Below are 14735 nucleotides of genomic sequence, written 5' to 3'. Positions count from 1 at the left end.
CAGGGCCCCTGCACAGAGGGGCTGCCTACGCAGACCCACAGACACTCCCCCCAGCCCCCAGGAGCCCCTGCTGGGCACCGAGGCCTTCCCAGCATGGATGAGGGGCTCCAAATCCAGAGCCTCCTCCCTGGCCCTCCTCAACACCTGCTCCTGTGCCCACCCCCGCCCCCAGACAGAGGCTCAGGCTCCCATGGTTCATTCAAGCTTTATTGCCACACACAGACTTTTCTGCTCCCTGTGGGCCGACTCTACGCCTGAGAGAAGCCTGCTGGCTGACCTGGCTTGGAAGCAAACAAGCCAGGGCCAGGACAACGGGGGTGTGAAGGGGTCCGGGGGAGGGAGGCCCTAAGAGACCCCCACCCCAGGTTTCCCTGAGTGGTACCCAGCCCCAGGGCCTTGGAAGCTGGCTTGTGTTGGGGAAGGGGGCTCATCCTGACCCTCCCCTGGGGCCACCAGGCATGTGGGGGGAGGGGTACCCCACGGAGCCCCCCTCAGCCCACCACGATGTTCTCAAGGAAGCAAGGAACAGAAAGACGAGCTGCACACATGCGTGTGCACACACACACACACACAGAGCTGCCCACACACGCCACGTGCTGACAGTCAGCAGTCCAGGCCGATGGACACCAGCAGGTCCTCAAGTGCCCGTAGCCGCTGCTGTGCCTCCTCGATGGCGCTGTAGGTCTGCACCGTGCTAGCCACGTGGAAGCGGATGTCGTCCACCAGCGGGATGGAGTCTGTCTCCTGCCGGGCAGCCACGGCCGCCGCCTCCTCCCGCACAGCCTCCACGAAGTCCTCCCGCTCCACCAGCTGTGGACAGGCCAGCTCAGCATATGCCTGCCGCCCTCCCTCAGCCTGCCCGCCACGGCCCCCACGGGCCCACCTTCTCGATGACTTTGGCCATGTACTCAGTGCACTGGTCCTCGAGGCGCGCCAAGCGGAACAGCTTGGCCACGCGCCACACACCCACCACGCTGTCCTCATCCAGCAGCTGGGCCAGGCTGCGGCCACACAGCCGCTTCAGGCCTGGCAACAGGTACATGTCGGCCACGCTCAGCACGTCATAGGCCGCCTCGGGGGGAAGCTGCAGTGAAAGAAGGGGTGAGGGAGGGTATGCCCGAGGTCACCAAGGAGGCGGCAAGGCGGGGCGCCATTAGGGAGGCGGTGGAGGCTGCAAGCTGGGCGGGAGCAACCACCCGTGCCTCAGGGGCCAGACTGCCGCAGACACCGTGGGACCAGAGAGGCGCAAGGAGACGGGTTCCCGGGCCTCGGGGGGCCCAGACTGCCGCAGACACCGTGGGACCAGAGAGGTGCAAGGAGACGGCTTCCCGGGCCTCAGGCAGGGCCTTCGCAGGGGAAAGAGGCTGAGTTGAGAATCACACCGACCCATGTGCTGAAATTCTAGATGTGGGACCCTAGGCAAGTCACTTCACCTCTGTGTGCCTCAGTTTCCTCCTCTCTGGGAGGTGAACCATGCCTGCCTCAAAAGGTGGTCAGAAAACAGAAGGTGCTCCTCCAAACTGAGGCACGGGCCCCCCACCACGGTGGTGGAGTAAGTGTTGACGTGCTCCCTCCCACCCACACCAGGACCCTGCGCTGCTCAGCTCATGTCCAGACTCCGACGGGCACACGCAGCAGGCTGGAGGAAGGGTGGGCAGGACTCTGCTAGGACAGCCAAGCCACACACACCGCTTAGCAGGCGGGCGCTTCGCCTGTGACACACACCCATCTGCACAAGACCTTCGGACAGCCGTCAGCACCCCTGCTCTCTCGAAGGGAAAACTAAGGCACAAAGCAGGTGAGCAACCAGCTCTGCGGTGCAACAGCACACAGCTTGTGAACAGCAGCCCGGTGTCAAACCAGGTTTGGAGCCCGAGTCCACGCTACAGCCACTCAGTAGCTGTCCTCAGTGGCAAAGCTCCCTTGGGAGTAGGGGGAGCGGGCCAACGTGGACCCCGGGTGGCAGGGTCCACAGAGCTGAGCTGTGCCGCGGGAGGAATGAAGTCGAGGAGGCGGGAGGAATGGAGGCCGGAGAGGGTGCCCAAGTGGAGAGGCTGGTGGGCTTAGGATGGGGGGGCTACGTGAGGCGAGCACGGGGCTAACATCACAGCCCAGCCTGTCCCCGTGCGCTCCTCCTGACCAGAGGCCACATGTCCTAGCCTGCGCTGCTGGCAAGTGGGGCCACTAAGTGAGTTCTCTCCAGGGCCACGGGAGAACTGGTGTTATGTGACCTCCACCTGGCCTATGACTAAGGAAACTGCTTGCTTCATCTTCCTCTTCCTCCTAACATGTGAGTCAGCCTGCACCCCGATCTCCAGCTGCAAAGGAGAACACACCTCAGGTGCTGTGGACCGGGTCCAGCCCGCTCTGTGTTTCGTAATGAAGTGTGAGTGGAACACGGCCACGCCCACTCACTTCCACCGCGGCTACGGTGCCCCTGCGTGACGGCAGCGCTCAACGGCCGGGACAAAGATGCTTGGGCGCATGGCACTTACACCTAGTCCTCAGAGGTTTGCCCTGCCCCAGGCCATGTCACGGTGACAAGATGGAGGGGACAACCTGGGTCGCAGCAAGCCACCTGCCCTGGTGCACGTACCTCAGACATGAAGGAGAAACAAACTTTTCTCTCCTTTAAGTCACTATTTGCTGGGGGGGTCCGTTTATCACAGTGACCACACACACACACACACACACACCACACCCCTTCGGCACGAGCTCCAGCTGCCCATGTCGCCCACACGTTAGGGATACTCTGGGGCAGCCGAAGACCCAGGGAGGCAATAAGAGAACAGGGGACAGAAATCCAGAACCCTGGGTGTGGGCCGCTATCCAGACGCAGGAGGCTCAGGGCTCCCCACTGTTGCGGTAATTCAGGTTACTCTCCCTCCCCACCCTCCCACTGGAGAACTCAGGGACCCCAGGTGGCATGTGCTCCTATGTGGCTCCTGCCACTCACCCCTGCTCTGGAACCGGCGGAGGCCCCCTCTGCCTGAAAGACAAATCCAGATGTGTCCCACACTTCCTCTCCAGCCTCCTAGAAAACCAGCCTCACGGAGCCAAGCACGACCTAGCCCCTCCCTTTAAGCCCCGCAGGGACCCGGGCTGTGGCCCTGTCCCGACTGCCATGCCCGCCCGGCCTAGCGCACACGGCCCGCCGGGGCCTCGCACCTCTGTGTGGTCGCTGTAGATGTAATAGAGCACGTGTGTGAAGACGTCGGGCGAGATGCCGTGGAGGGTGATGGCCGGGAGGCCCCCTGAGGCCTCGAGCTCCTCGTTCTCTCGGAAGTGGTCGTCCAGCAGGGCCCGGAAGTAGTCGCTGCGGCCGCAGAAGAAGGCCTGGGGGAGGCTGGGCTCAGGAAGGGCAAGGGCCAGGGCCCATGCCCAGAGAGCTGGCCAGGGACTTAAGGCAAGGGGGTGGTGGCGTGGGGGGGAAGGGACGGCACCTTGTGGCAGAGAAAGCTGCAACCTTCCACCCGGAAGCAGACATCAGGACAGCTGTTGAAGCCGTCAGGGCAAGGGAAGGGCAGCTCCCCGAGATCACCCTGGCGGACGGGAGAAAAGACACCCTCAGAGCAGGTGGGACAAGGGAGAGGGGCCAGTCCCAGCCTAAAGCCTGTTCTAGCTCTATTCCCAAGGGGTGGACTGCTGCCCCGTTTGAAGATTTGAGTATGACACAAACATCAACAGAAGTAAAGAGGGCTCAGAAAACGGAAGTGACTGGGGCACCTGGTGGCTCAGCTGGTTAAGCATCTACCCTCGGCTTGGGTCATGGCCTCAGGTTCTGGGAGCAAGCCCTGCATGGGGCTCCCTGCTCAGCAGAGGTGCCTGCTTCCTCTCTCTCGGTCCCTCCCACTGATCCTGTGCTCATTCTCTCTCTCAAATAAATAAGATCTGAGAAGAGGAGAGGAGAGGAGAGGAGAGGAGAGGAGAGGAGAGGAGAGGAGAGGAGAGAAGGGAAAAGAAAAGAAAAGAAAAGAAAAGAAAAGAAAAGAAAAGAAAAGAAAAGAGAAGAAAAGAGGAAGTGACTGGCTCCAGGTCACACAAGGGTTGAACAAGACAGCAAGACTTGTCTACCACAGCTATGTCCACACTGGGCCCATCCCAGGACACCCTGTGCTTACACGGAGTTCAGGGGGCAGGGCACAGTCGGCCAACAGGGCCATATCCTCTCGAAGCCGGGGGTCTGCTGGGGGCGGCTCAATAGTCAGCACCTTCACACACGTGCCTGGCTTGGATGCCACTGTGGAGGGGAGAGCACAGCTTCAGGGAGCCAGGTGGGCCCCGGCAGTTCCCACCCGACGCCCTGGACCCTAAACCTGGACGCACCAAACTCGGACACCTTCTCACACTTGGCCTCCAGGTCGCTGAGCAGGTCCCACAGCTGGCACTGTTTGGCCAGGCGCTCGCAGTCGCTAACGTGTTCCACACCGACGTCCAGGCGGCCTGGGTGCGGCATGGGAGGTTCAGCGCCCGAGAGGAGCGCTCCGCCGTCCCTAGCACTGGGACTCCTGGGTCTATCTCCTGCCTTAGTTTTCCCATCAGCAGCTACCGCCTGAGTTCTACAGGCCTCAGGACAGACCAGAGAGGGCTCAGTTTGCAGGTGGGACAAGCTCTTCCTGAGCAGACACACCAGCTCATTGTCTCCCAGCCCACACAGGAAGCAGCTGGAACCGCCCCACACTGCAGGGGTAAGTACCAGGAGGTAGAAGGAGGGCCCAAGACCACAGCTGGGTCTGAGGCTGGACAGAAACGCCCTCCCTCCCCGCCCACCCTGGGCCCAGAGATTCACCTGTGTACAGGTACTGCAGCAGGGCCCCAAAGGCCACAGGGTTGATCTGTAGGCAGAGACAGCCAGGAGGAGAGGTCAGAGGTGGCCCCCCAGCACAAGCCCCCTGCGGTCCCTCTGCCCCCCTGGGGGGGACACACCAGTGGATGCCTCAGGACCACGATGTTCTTGCCCTTCCATTTGGTGTCCAGCATGCCGGCAAAGTAGGCACTGCGCACGCCCAGGACACAGCGGTGTGCCCGGAAGGGCTTCCCGTGCACCACAAAGACCACATCGCTATGGATGCCCTGCTCCAGAAGCCTGGGGAGGGGTAAGCAGGGGGGTGGGGGCGTGTTCAGCATGCACCTGCCCCCGGTCTCACCACCACGGCCCCCACCCCACCCTGCAGGGGAGCCCTCAGCCCCACATCACCGCCCTATTCCACACATACCCAGCCCTGCACCCCATCTCACCGCTGCAGGAAGTCGTCGTAGTAGTCCCGCCTCCTGCAGGAGGCTGTCACCTGCTTGTAATCGCGCAAGGCCCGGCGGATGGGGTCGCTCAGTGCCCCATAAAGGCAGCGTTCCCCATCAAACGTGTTGGCCTCACAGCGTGCTCCTGGGGGTAGCAGGGCTCGCCAGTCAGCAGGGTCAGGAACACGCACACTGTGGCTGGGGTAGGCTCTGGGGGAAATCCTCATCTCTCCCCCTGCAACCTTCCCAAATGTAGGGCCCAGCCCTGGAATTTGGAGCCCCTTCCAAACTACCCTGGGCCCACTCTGGCACTAGCACCTTCTCTGACAGGGCCAACACACACAGGCACATCTGGGTATGCCACAGACTACAAACAGAGCAGGCCAGAGACCGCCCTGGTCTATGCACTGGAGACGCAGCCGTAAACAGACAAATCTCTATCGTGACCAAACTGCTGCTCTAGCGGCCGAGGGAAGTCTCCCCTCGGTGCGGGCAGACGACGGGCAGAGCACAGCAGGAAAGGCGTTTGACGCAGAGGGACCAACGTAGGTAGACAGGGTGTAGAGACGAGAATTCATAACCAATAAACAGGTTAACAAATGTCAGGTGCCACGAGGAAAAAGAAAGCAAGACAAAAGGCAACAGTAGTTGTGGCTGCCATGGAAGGTCACTGTGTCCATAACAATGTGCAGAGACCTGAATGGAATGAGGAAGTCGGCCATGCAAAGATCTGAGAAAGGGCAGGCAAAACAGAAAGAAGAGCAAGTGCAAAGGCCCTGAGGTAGAAGTGAACTTGGAGTGCTGAAGCACCAGAGAGGCCAGTGTGGCTGGAAGAATGAGCACATGGGGGAGCCAAAGGAGGTGAGGCCAGAAGGGGAAGAGCAGATCACTTAGAAGCGCAAAGACTGGCAAGGCATTCTAGTTTTATGCTAAATGCGACGGGAAGTCTTTGGAGAACTTTAAGCCTATCAGACTTGGGAGACCCACCAGGCTGCATTATGGAGAACAGACTGTAGGTGGGGCAAAAGCGGCAGCCAGGAGACCAGAGGAGGCTGGCTTTGGGGCCAGGGAGAGATGTTGTAGTTGGGCTGGGCAGTGGCAGCAGAGATGGGGAAGTGGACAAGGCACAAATAGGTTCCGCAAGTAGAACCGACAGGGCTTGATGATTGGGTGTGTGTAGGACTGATTGGAAGGCAGGACTTGAGGGTGTCTGCAAATGCAAACCACACGCACACAAACACAGTCCCAGCCCCTTCTCTCACCATTGGCCAGAAGATAGAGTACTAGCTCCTCGTGCCCGCAGAGGCAAGCATAGTACCTGAGGGAGGGAAAGGAGTACAGGAGGCAGTTACCAGGACTGAAAACCCCCACCCCGCACCTGCCATGCCCACCCACCCACCTGGCACTCACAAGGGGGTGCTGTCCCACTTGTCCCGCACATTCACCTCCACGTCCCGTTGCTCCAGCAGGTACCTAGGCGGGGAGGAGGTCAGAGCCTGAGTCAGGACTGGTTCATGGTCTGTGAGAGCAGACCCAGGGAATGGGGAGAGAGAAAACATCCCTTTTGGCTGAGGGAAGTCTCCCCAAGGTGAGGGCAGATGACAGGCAGACCACAGCAGGAAAGGCATTTGAAACAAAGGGACCAACATAGGTAGACAGGGTGTAGAGATGGGAACTCATAAGGCAAACAATGAGCCTCAGAAGCAGGACCCCAGAGCGGAGGAGGCCAAGACTGGCTCTGGCCTGGAGGCATCTGGGAGAGAGAAGGCGGTGATGGGCATCTGTTCTGCGAGAGCGCTCTGGCTGCTTGGGCCAGCAGACTGGATAGGGGAGACTGAAGGTAGGGAAACCAAGAAGATGGCTGCTGCAGGTGTCCTGGTGGTGTGGAAGAGTGAAGAGAAGTGAACAGATTCTAGAAAGCAGAAGTCAGGAGACATAGTAGCTGATGGCATGTGGGCCCTGTGTGTGCGGGGGTCATCATGGATGGTGACGAAGCCATCACTGAGAGCAGGAAGCCTGGGGGGGACCTCCAAGGTGGACCAAGAGTGCTCTTGAGCTGCATTCAGGGGTTATCAGCTAACTCCTAGGTGACACCTGATGCTAGGGAGGGACCAGGGACGCTGTGGGAGTCAGGAAACCTGGAACCAGCCCAAGGGAGCTAGTGGTGGGTCAGATACAGGGAACAGAGAAGGAAGGGCCCACGAAGTGAGGTGCCCCACATCCCAAATAGGCACCCCGTCACTCCCTACTTTATGGCGACTGCAGCACCAGATTCGCTTTAACTGCATTTAGGAGTTTCCGAATCCCCGGGGATCAGAGATTGATTCTGGGTCCTAGGCGTTCCCAGTTCGGAGCGCATCAGCGCGATGAGCCACGTTTGGAGTCCTAGGCCCGCCCCGGGGTCTGACCTCCCGGTCCTGAGCGCTCAGCGGGCAACCATCCTCTCCTCTCCGCCCACTTCTCCGCGGCTCCGCGTAGCAGTCCTCTCCTCCGGGAAGCCCTCCGGGATCCCAGGGAGTAAAACACCCCCAGCACTCCGTCCTGGCGCACCCCGGTTCGGAAAGCTGCCTCAGCCCCCTGCTTGGGCGTCCAGGCGCTCTTGGGGGGCGGTCTGTGGTGGGTCCGGCGCCAGGGCTGCAGCGGCGCCGAGGCGCGCGCCTGTCCCGAGCCTGTCCACTGCACGCGCCGGGGCCGGCGGCGCCTGGAGGGCGCCCCTCCCACCCCGCACCCTCCCGGGGCTGCGGGGTCCTCACCGCACTCTGCCCACATCCCCCTTTCTGCAGCTGGCGAAGAGGTCGCTGGTGTCCATGGTGCGGGCAGCTCGGACCCAGGCCGAACGACCTCAGGCGGCAGCGGCGGCGGCGGCGGCGCGCCCCGGCCGGATGTAAACAGACGCGCCCCGCCCCGCTCCGCAGCGGCGCCTGGCGCCCGGAGGACCGACCCGGGCCGCGCCGCCCCGCCCCCTGCGTGCCCGCCCCCGCCCCGCCCCCGCCCCGCCCCGGAGCAAGAACGAGTCCGGCAGGCAAACCGGCTGGGCCCGGCGTGGTCTCCGGGCGGCTTTAATGGAGGTCCCGGGGCGCGGCCGGGGAAGCGGGGCCGTTCCGGGACCGGCCCCTCGGGGCGTCAGGTGGGAATGGGGAGGGTTGTGCCGAGACTGTTCCGTGAGTCGGTGGGAAGCGGGAGGACCCCGCACCGAGGGCCGGGCTGCGGGAGAGCGGCCGGGAGGGGAGGGGAGGCGCGGCTGTCCGCTCCGGGTCCGCCCGGCTCGTCCGTGCGCTGCCCCAACGGGGCGAGGGCACGGCCGTGGGGTCACAGCGGGCCAGAGCTACCGGCGGGCGGGCGCCCTCACAGGTGCGTGTCCTCCTCGAACACGTCCGACTCCTCGGGGTCCCGCTTGCCCCCCATGAGCGCGCTCCAGCCCCCCGGGCCGTTGACGGCCCCGCCGCCGTTCAGGCTGGGCTGCTTCTCCTGCATCTCCGACTGGCTGTCGCTGGCCACGTCCAGCGTGGGGTTGTCGTGGCAGCCGTTCTCTACGAAGCGCAGCTCCTCGCCATGTGACTGGGCGGTGGGAGAGGGCCGCTGGAAGAGCGCCCCGGCCCAAGCCCCTACCCACCCGAACAGCGCCGGGCACGCGGCCTGGAACCATTCACTGTTCCGTCCCTGGTCTGTGAAACCCTACACTGAGAACCCCCAGCGGACCCTCGACAGCTGCCCATTCCCTTCTGTTCTGTTCCCACAACTAAACTCCTGGTGATCCTCTGCACTAAACAACCGGTGGCCTCCCTGACATCTGATCTCTCCCCGCAGAACCCCGCTGCACCTCCAGCACCCATGACGGGGCTGGCACCCTGCAGACCGGAGAGACAAACTGGGGGCTAGGCTCTGGACAGGCAGCTTCAGGCGCACACCCCCATCCCAGGGCAAAGACTGCCACCCCACCTGCAGTGAGGACAGTTGAGTCTCAGATAACTGAACCTGCTGGGTACTCTCTCCTCCACAGGCACCACCCCCAGCCCAAGCCCTCCTGGGGACGTGCCCCATGCTCACCACGTGTTTGAGCTTGGGCAGCCGGCGCTGCCAGCAGTTATAAAGCAGGCCCAGCACGATGATGATGACACAGATGGCACCGATGACCACCAGCACCACAAAGAGCGTCCCATAGTCGCTGCGTACCTGGCTGGCCCGTGCCTGGCAGCTGCTTGTAGTGGAGTAGTTCTGGATGCCAATCTGGGGGTGGGAGGGGCCAGTTTCCTCAGCTGAGGTCCTGGGTGTCAGGGCTCCCCAGGGGGCTGTGGGGTTGGGGCTCGGGGACAGGGGACAGGCTTTGAGAAGAGCTGGCATACTCCCGACTCTGCTCTCTTAGAGGCCTGGACCTGTGCTCATCTGGGGCTCTATCCCTGTCTCTGCCCAATCTACATCCATTCACCTGAGGGCAGCCCCAAGCCTCTCGATCCCATGCCTCCATTCCCAATCTCCCCTCACATCCCCACTGTTGCTCTGCCCTGACCTGGTCCCTGCTGGGGCAGAAGTCTGGCTGCCCTGATTCAGGTCCCTGAAACCCAGCCTCCACCTTGGGTGTGCAGGTGTTCTGGCATCATTCTGACCATTATGGGCTACAGACAGTGCAGTTTGGGATGCTGGGGACAGCCCACATCCTGGGCCACCACCAGCCTCCCAGCTTCCTCCCTTTTCCCACTAAGGGTGGGTAGTCACCAATGGCATTTGGCTGGCCGGTACCCCTGCCACACTGCAAGTTGTCTTGGGTGGGCAGGTCTCAGGCCTAGAGACTGCTGTGCCCATACTGGGCCAGGCAGGTATTCTCTCCACAAATCAGCATCTCAAGCAGAGGGCAGGGAAGGGGAGATGCTATCCTCATCGGATGACAGGTGCCAGGGTGAGCGTGCTGTCCACTAGCTCCCAGTGCAGAGATCTGGGAGCCTCCTTTTCTGCCTTGAAGTCCCCTATTTGAGGCCGGGTTTCGTCTCTTCCTGGGTGTCTATGAACATCCTACTTCCAGTACTTTTCTCTATTGACTTCTTAGTTATCAAAGATCAGTTCTCTTGCTAGGTTCACCCGCCAATGAAATTGCTAAATTTGCCAGACCAGGTCAGTCTGAATAGTGTCTAGCAAAGCTAGAACACCCAGGGGGCAGGAGAGGCAGGAACTTTCTGTGGGGAAAAAAGAGATGAAGGCCAGCCCAAGGTTCCACCTGTCCACCCCCCCGACCCGTATTCACAAACCCAGAATTTCACAACTGGAAAGGCCCTTGGTAACCATCCAGGTAGTAAGGCCAGCATTGTGCTTAAAGGCCTGGGCTCTTCAATCATTCAGGCCTGGTCCAAACCTGGCTCTGTTGCTCCCTGGCTATGCATTCTCGGGCGAGTCACTTCCCTTCTCTGGGCTACAGCTGTCCTCTTAAATAGGGCACCAGTGGTACTCAATGGGGTACCTTATTTAATCCTCACGAGGCCTGGGCTGGTGCTGAGGGCTGAGTGACAGAACCCAGCGCAGTCTGGCACTTAGTAAGCATTTGATGTGCTTATCAAAAAAACCAGCACAACCACCTTTCCGCCTTGCATATGATAGATAAGGAGGTGGGGCACACGGTCATGCACAGCCCGTCCTTCCCAGCTGTGAAATACTGCAGAGCCTTGGAGAAGGGAGAGGACTGATGCCAGGTCACTGGGTTTCCCAGTGAGGAGCTGGCATGGTGGCTGTCCTGAAGAAAGGAAGTGAGGAACCCAAGGTCCTCCCCTGCAGAGAAAGTAGAACAAGGAGCAGGAGGACCAAGGAGGAGGACCAAGGGGGGGCCTGCCCCTCCCATAGGCCCCGGCTCTGCTCAGCCCTACACAGGGGTGGCTGGTGGTGCAGGAGGACAGGTTGGCCAGCCTGCTCTTCAGCCCATGTCTCCAGGACTGACCATGCAGCTGGCCAGCTGCACTGGGTCAGGGGTGCCCCTCAAGAGGGCAGGGCCGTCTCCTGAGCCTGCACCCTCTCCCACCAGACGGTGTCTGGTTGATGGCTTCCGAAGCACACCCGTGCCTGTCATGCTTTCTCTTGTGGTTTCTGAAACTGCATCATGCTCTCCCACCCCACCAGGCCTCTGCCCAATTCCTAGGGCAATTCCTACCTCCCACTTACCAGTCCAGATCCCCGTCGGAGGTTCCCTTCCCTCTGAGTCCTGTCCTGACCACCACCCCCTCCGGGCCCTTTCGTGAACTGTGCGGTGGTGCACACACATTCCTTCGCATTTGTGCTCTCTCCCCCACGGGAGCTGTGTCTTAGAAGGCCTGAAAGGAGGAGCTGTGCAGAGCAAGAATCTGACTTCTGCTCCTTTGCACAACCATGCCAGCTCTCTCTTACCCTCAGGGAAGGCAGCCCTGCTCCCAGAGCTGTAAGGAATGGGAGGGGGAGTAGGTCCCTTGCCTTCTTACCTCCACCAGATTCCTTCGGATGTCACCCAGCATGGAAAGGACATCTTGAGTGGGCACCACCCCTGGGGGAGACACCATCATCAGCACAGCCTTGGCCACTGGGGCGCCCCCTGCTCCCTGGGACAGCCTCTGACCTGAGCTTCCAGAGGCTTGCTTCCCAGCTCCTGACCACACGCAGACCCCATGGTGTGTGTGTTCCCCCTCTCTCCTATGCTTGCTTTCCGCCGGCTGCCTCATTGCAAAGGATTGAGTGAATGCCCGCCACGTGACAGCTGGGACACCAGGAGGTCACTCCCACAGCCCCACACTGCTGTGTTCTGAACATGCCCCCCCTCCACAGCCCACCACTCAGTGTGTGGTGCCCATTGTCTCCTCGATGCTGAAACCATACCTCTTCCCCTCCTGGTCCTGACGTTTACACCCTCCTCCTCTTCTCCAGAACTCCAGTTCAACTCCAGTTGAACCCTACACTAGGGGCCCAACCACTACCTCATCCTGCTACCCCAGAGGTCCAAGGTCAAAGCCCTGTCTGCGCGCTTTCCTGTGGTTCTGCAGACCTCCTGTGGCCCTCAGGAAACGGTGCTGGTTTAACGCTGCCTCCCTGGGCCCTCCCTTCCCTGTGCTGCCCCCGCTCACCCTGCTCGCCCACCAAGGTCATTAGAAGGTGCTGTTCCTTCTCGCTGGGCTTGCTCAGGGAGATGTGCCAGTCCCCGTGGCGGCCACTGCCATGGCGGGGCAGCACCTCCTCCACCAGGGCCAGAAGCTGCAGCCCGCGGTGCTGCCGGAACACCTCCTACAAGGACGGAAAGAAAGCCCCCAAGCCCAGTGAGGGAGAGGGCTCTACTGACCCCCTGCCTCCAGGTCTAGCCCCTGCTCCAACCTCCAACCTCCCAGGGGCCAAACACTGGGAAAGGCCATCGGGCTGTTCCAGAGGGGCTGCTCTTGTAGCTCTGGAGACCATTGAGAGACTCTGAGCTTGGCCTGTGGGCAGAACTTGGCAACACCAAGACACACGTCCACTGGGCATCCAGGGGCTCCTTCCTGCCCGGGCCTCTCATGTGAGGAGGGTGTGGGGCCTGCCCAGGGATACTCACCACTGAGCTTAGGGACAGATACACTCGCAGGCAACGAGTCTGGGAAGTGGGTGTGTAGCGCGTGAAGGCCTACGGAAGCCTGCTGGTCGGGCCTGAGTATTCAAGTGTGCGGTGCAAGGGATGAAGATACTGGGGGCGTGCAGCAGACCAAAGATGCACACCAAACCCAGGAGGGGAGGTGGGGAGCAGGAACACGCACACCTCTTGCCCGTCAGCCCTGAGTTGGGGAGTCAAGAAAGCTATCTGAGTACTCATGGTGGCAATGGTGACCAGAGGACGTAACACAGATATGGTTAAAACGGTAACTCCGGGAAGCAGGGCCGGGGCAGGAGGCAGGATATAAGCAGAGTTTGTTCTCATCTGACACTCTCTTGCACTGTTTAGATTTTCCTGACCTTGTGTATATATGATTATGTAATTTAAAAAACCAAGAACAAGAGGCAGGTACCGGCCAGGGACTCAGGGGGTGGCAGAAACCCAGGCAGGCCACCAACTTAGCTCCATCGGGGAAGAGACCCTCCACTGGCTCTGTGGCTGCTCCCATCCCCAGGCTCGTCTCCAGCAGCCTTCTCCCTTCCGTAACCAGGAAATCACTGACCCCTGTTCCTGGCCTCCAGATCTAGCAACGCACCTGTCCCAGCTGTTGAGCTTTCTCTCGAGTGCCCTGCCTTAGAGCTTTGAGCCGGGGCTGCCTGCAGGGCCCTGGCATCTCATCAGACATGTGGGCTCCTGACATTCCTATCTCCTTTCTGGTAGAGCCCAAGCTGGCGAGGCTTCCTAGTCACCATCCCAACCTAAAGGCCACCAAGGGGACTCAAGTTCCTTGTTACCATGGCAAGGGCTAGGTGCAAGCTTGAGCCTTGGCACTCACCGGCTGGACAGAAAGCCAGCTCGCTTCGGAATCTGGGAAAAAGCTGGTACCTGGAGATAGCCACGTGCAGCTAGGAAAGCCCTATTCCCGAAATAGTTCTTACAGTCTTCGTGTGCACGTGTGTGCATGTGTGCGGGGCGGGGGGGGTACACACCTGCCTCTGCGTGAGCAGCGGCCTCCCTGCTTACAAGAGAAACATGCTCCTGCCACAGGCAATACCTCCCCCCATGCCACAGGCCTATGATCCCCCACGTGTGCAGACCCCACATCTTCTGGGTCAAGATGTCTGCCTGGCTTAAGCCCACAGACCCACAATGTCCATTCTGGCAGCATCTGATGACTATGTATTTCACACCATTTATTCTGTAGATAGGAACTGAGTGTCAGTGGCCTGGGGAGAAAGCCCTGACGTGGAATCAGATAAATCTGGGTTCAAATCCCAGTTCTGCCATTCATCAGCTCTGTGACCTTTAGCACAATAACTGCATCTCTCTGAGCCTCAGTTTCCCCCTCTGAAAATGTGGGCTTTGGTCCTAACACTGTGCACTTAATGTGAGGATTAAAAGAGAAGTACTTATTCAGTCACAGGTGCCAGACAAGTGGATGTCCCAGTATAAAAGAAAAAAACGCACGCTGCCATCAATTCCAGGTGATGGCTGGATCTGAAGCTTTTAGAAGCAAGCATGGAAAGCTGTCTTCAGGGGCGCCTGGGTGGTGCACTCGGATGAGTGTCCAACTCTTGGCTTCCACTCAGGTCATGATCTCGGGGTCGTGAGATCCAGCCCCACATTGGGCTCCGTGCTCAGCACAGATCTGCTCGAGTTTCTCTTTCCCTCTCCCTCTGCCTCTCTTCCCTGTGTGTGCTCTGTCTCTCTCTCTTTCTCTGTCTTTCTCTAAAATAAATAAATCCATAAAGGAAAAAAAAAAAAAGAAAGCTATCTTCATGAACTCCAAGCAGGTAAAGATTTCTAAAATGGACCCAAAAACACTAACCAAGAAGGAAAAAAGTGGTAAGCTGGACTATTTTATGATCAATTTTTTAAAAATTGAGAACTTCCATTCATCAGAAAGTACCATTAAGAGAGGAAAAAGGCAACC

The 14735-nt window shown here is 60.1% G+C and overlaps 2 protein-coding genes across 3 annotated transcripts in view; both read right to left on the bottom strand.

The window, feature by feature from the left end:
• Positions 1 to 191: 191 nt before the first annotated feature.
• On the bottom strand, positions 192 to 8144 carry ABTB1 (ankyrin repeat and BTB domain containing 1). 2 transcript variants are annotated; one of them, XM_045812419.2, is made up of 13 exons: positions 7992 to 8144; positions 6649 to 6711; positions 6501 to 6556; positions 5239 to 5383; positions 4927 to 5086; positions 4790 to 4835; positions 4327 to 4443; positions 4122 to 4240; positions 3444 to 3542; positions 3169 to 3336; positions 2957 to 2989; positions 884 to 1084; positions 192 to 810 (listed from the first exon to the last, which is right to left on the bottom strand). In XM_045812419.2, exons 1-13 carry the CDS (start codon positions 8045 to 8047, stop codon positions 604 to 606), a joined length of 1470 nt encoding a protein of 489 aa, XP_045668375.1. In that variant the 5' UTR covers positions 8048 to 8144; the 3' UTR covers positions 192 to 603. The 2 variants fall into 2 exon arrangements, with proteins under 2 accessions (XP_045668375.1, XP_045668376.1); XM_045812420.2 differs by lacking the exon at positions 2957 to 2989 and having other exon boundaries at positions 7992 to 8143.
• A 123-nt stretch (positions 8145 to 8267) lies between these two features.
• Positions 8268 to 14735, bottom strand: part of PODXL2 (podocalyxin like 2) — a 34844-nt gene continuing 28376 nt past the window's right edge. Inside the window, exons 5-8 of the mRNA XM_045812475.2 lie at positions 12309 to 12465; positions 11673 to 11734; positions 9286 to 9465; positions 8268 to 8796 (exon numbers count right to left, since the gene is read on the bottom strand). Coding sequence (XP_045668431.2) covers positions 8584 to 8796; positions 9286 to 9465; positions 11673 to 11734; positions 12309 to 12465 — 612 coding nt within the window. The 3' untranslated portion in view covers positions 8268 to 8583. The remainder of the gene's footprint in view (positions 8797 to 9285; positions 9466 to 11672; positions 11735 to 12308; positions 12466 to 14735) is intronic.

This window comes from Ursus americanus, chromosome 14, assembly GCF_024610735.1.
Source record: "Ursus americanus isolate L20-20 chromosome 14, mUrsAme1.1.p, whole genome shotgun sequence".
Lineage (NCBI taxonomy): Eukaryota > Metazoa > Chordata > Mammalia > Carnivora > Ursidae > Ursus > Ursus americanus.
This window is presented reverse-complemented; position numbering and strand designations above follow the sequence as displayed.

What these genes read in the sequence shown, in the direction of transcription:
- ABTB1 (XM_045812419.2), bottom strand. Translation starts at nt 8,047, where the DNA reads ATGGACACCAGCGACCTCTTCGCCAGCTGCAGAAAGGGGGATGTGGGC. An exon ending in CCCTGCCCCCTGAACTCCGT is followed by an intron (nt 3,543 to 4,121) that starts GTAAGCACAGGG and finishes CCCGTCCGCCAG; the next exon opens with GGTGATCTCGGGGAGCTGCC. An exon ending in TGGCCAAAGTCATCGAGAAG is followed by an intron (nt 811 to 883) that starts GTGGGCCCGTGG and finishes GCCTGTCCACAG; the next exon opens with CTGGTGGAGCGGGAGGACTT.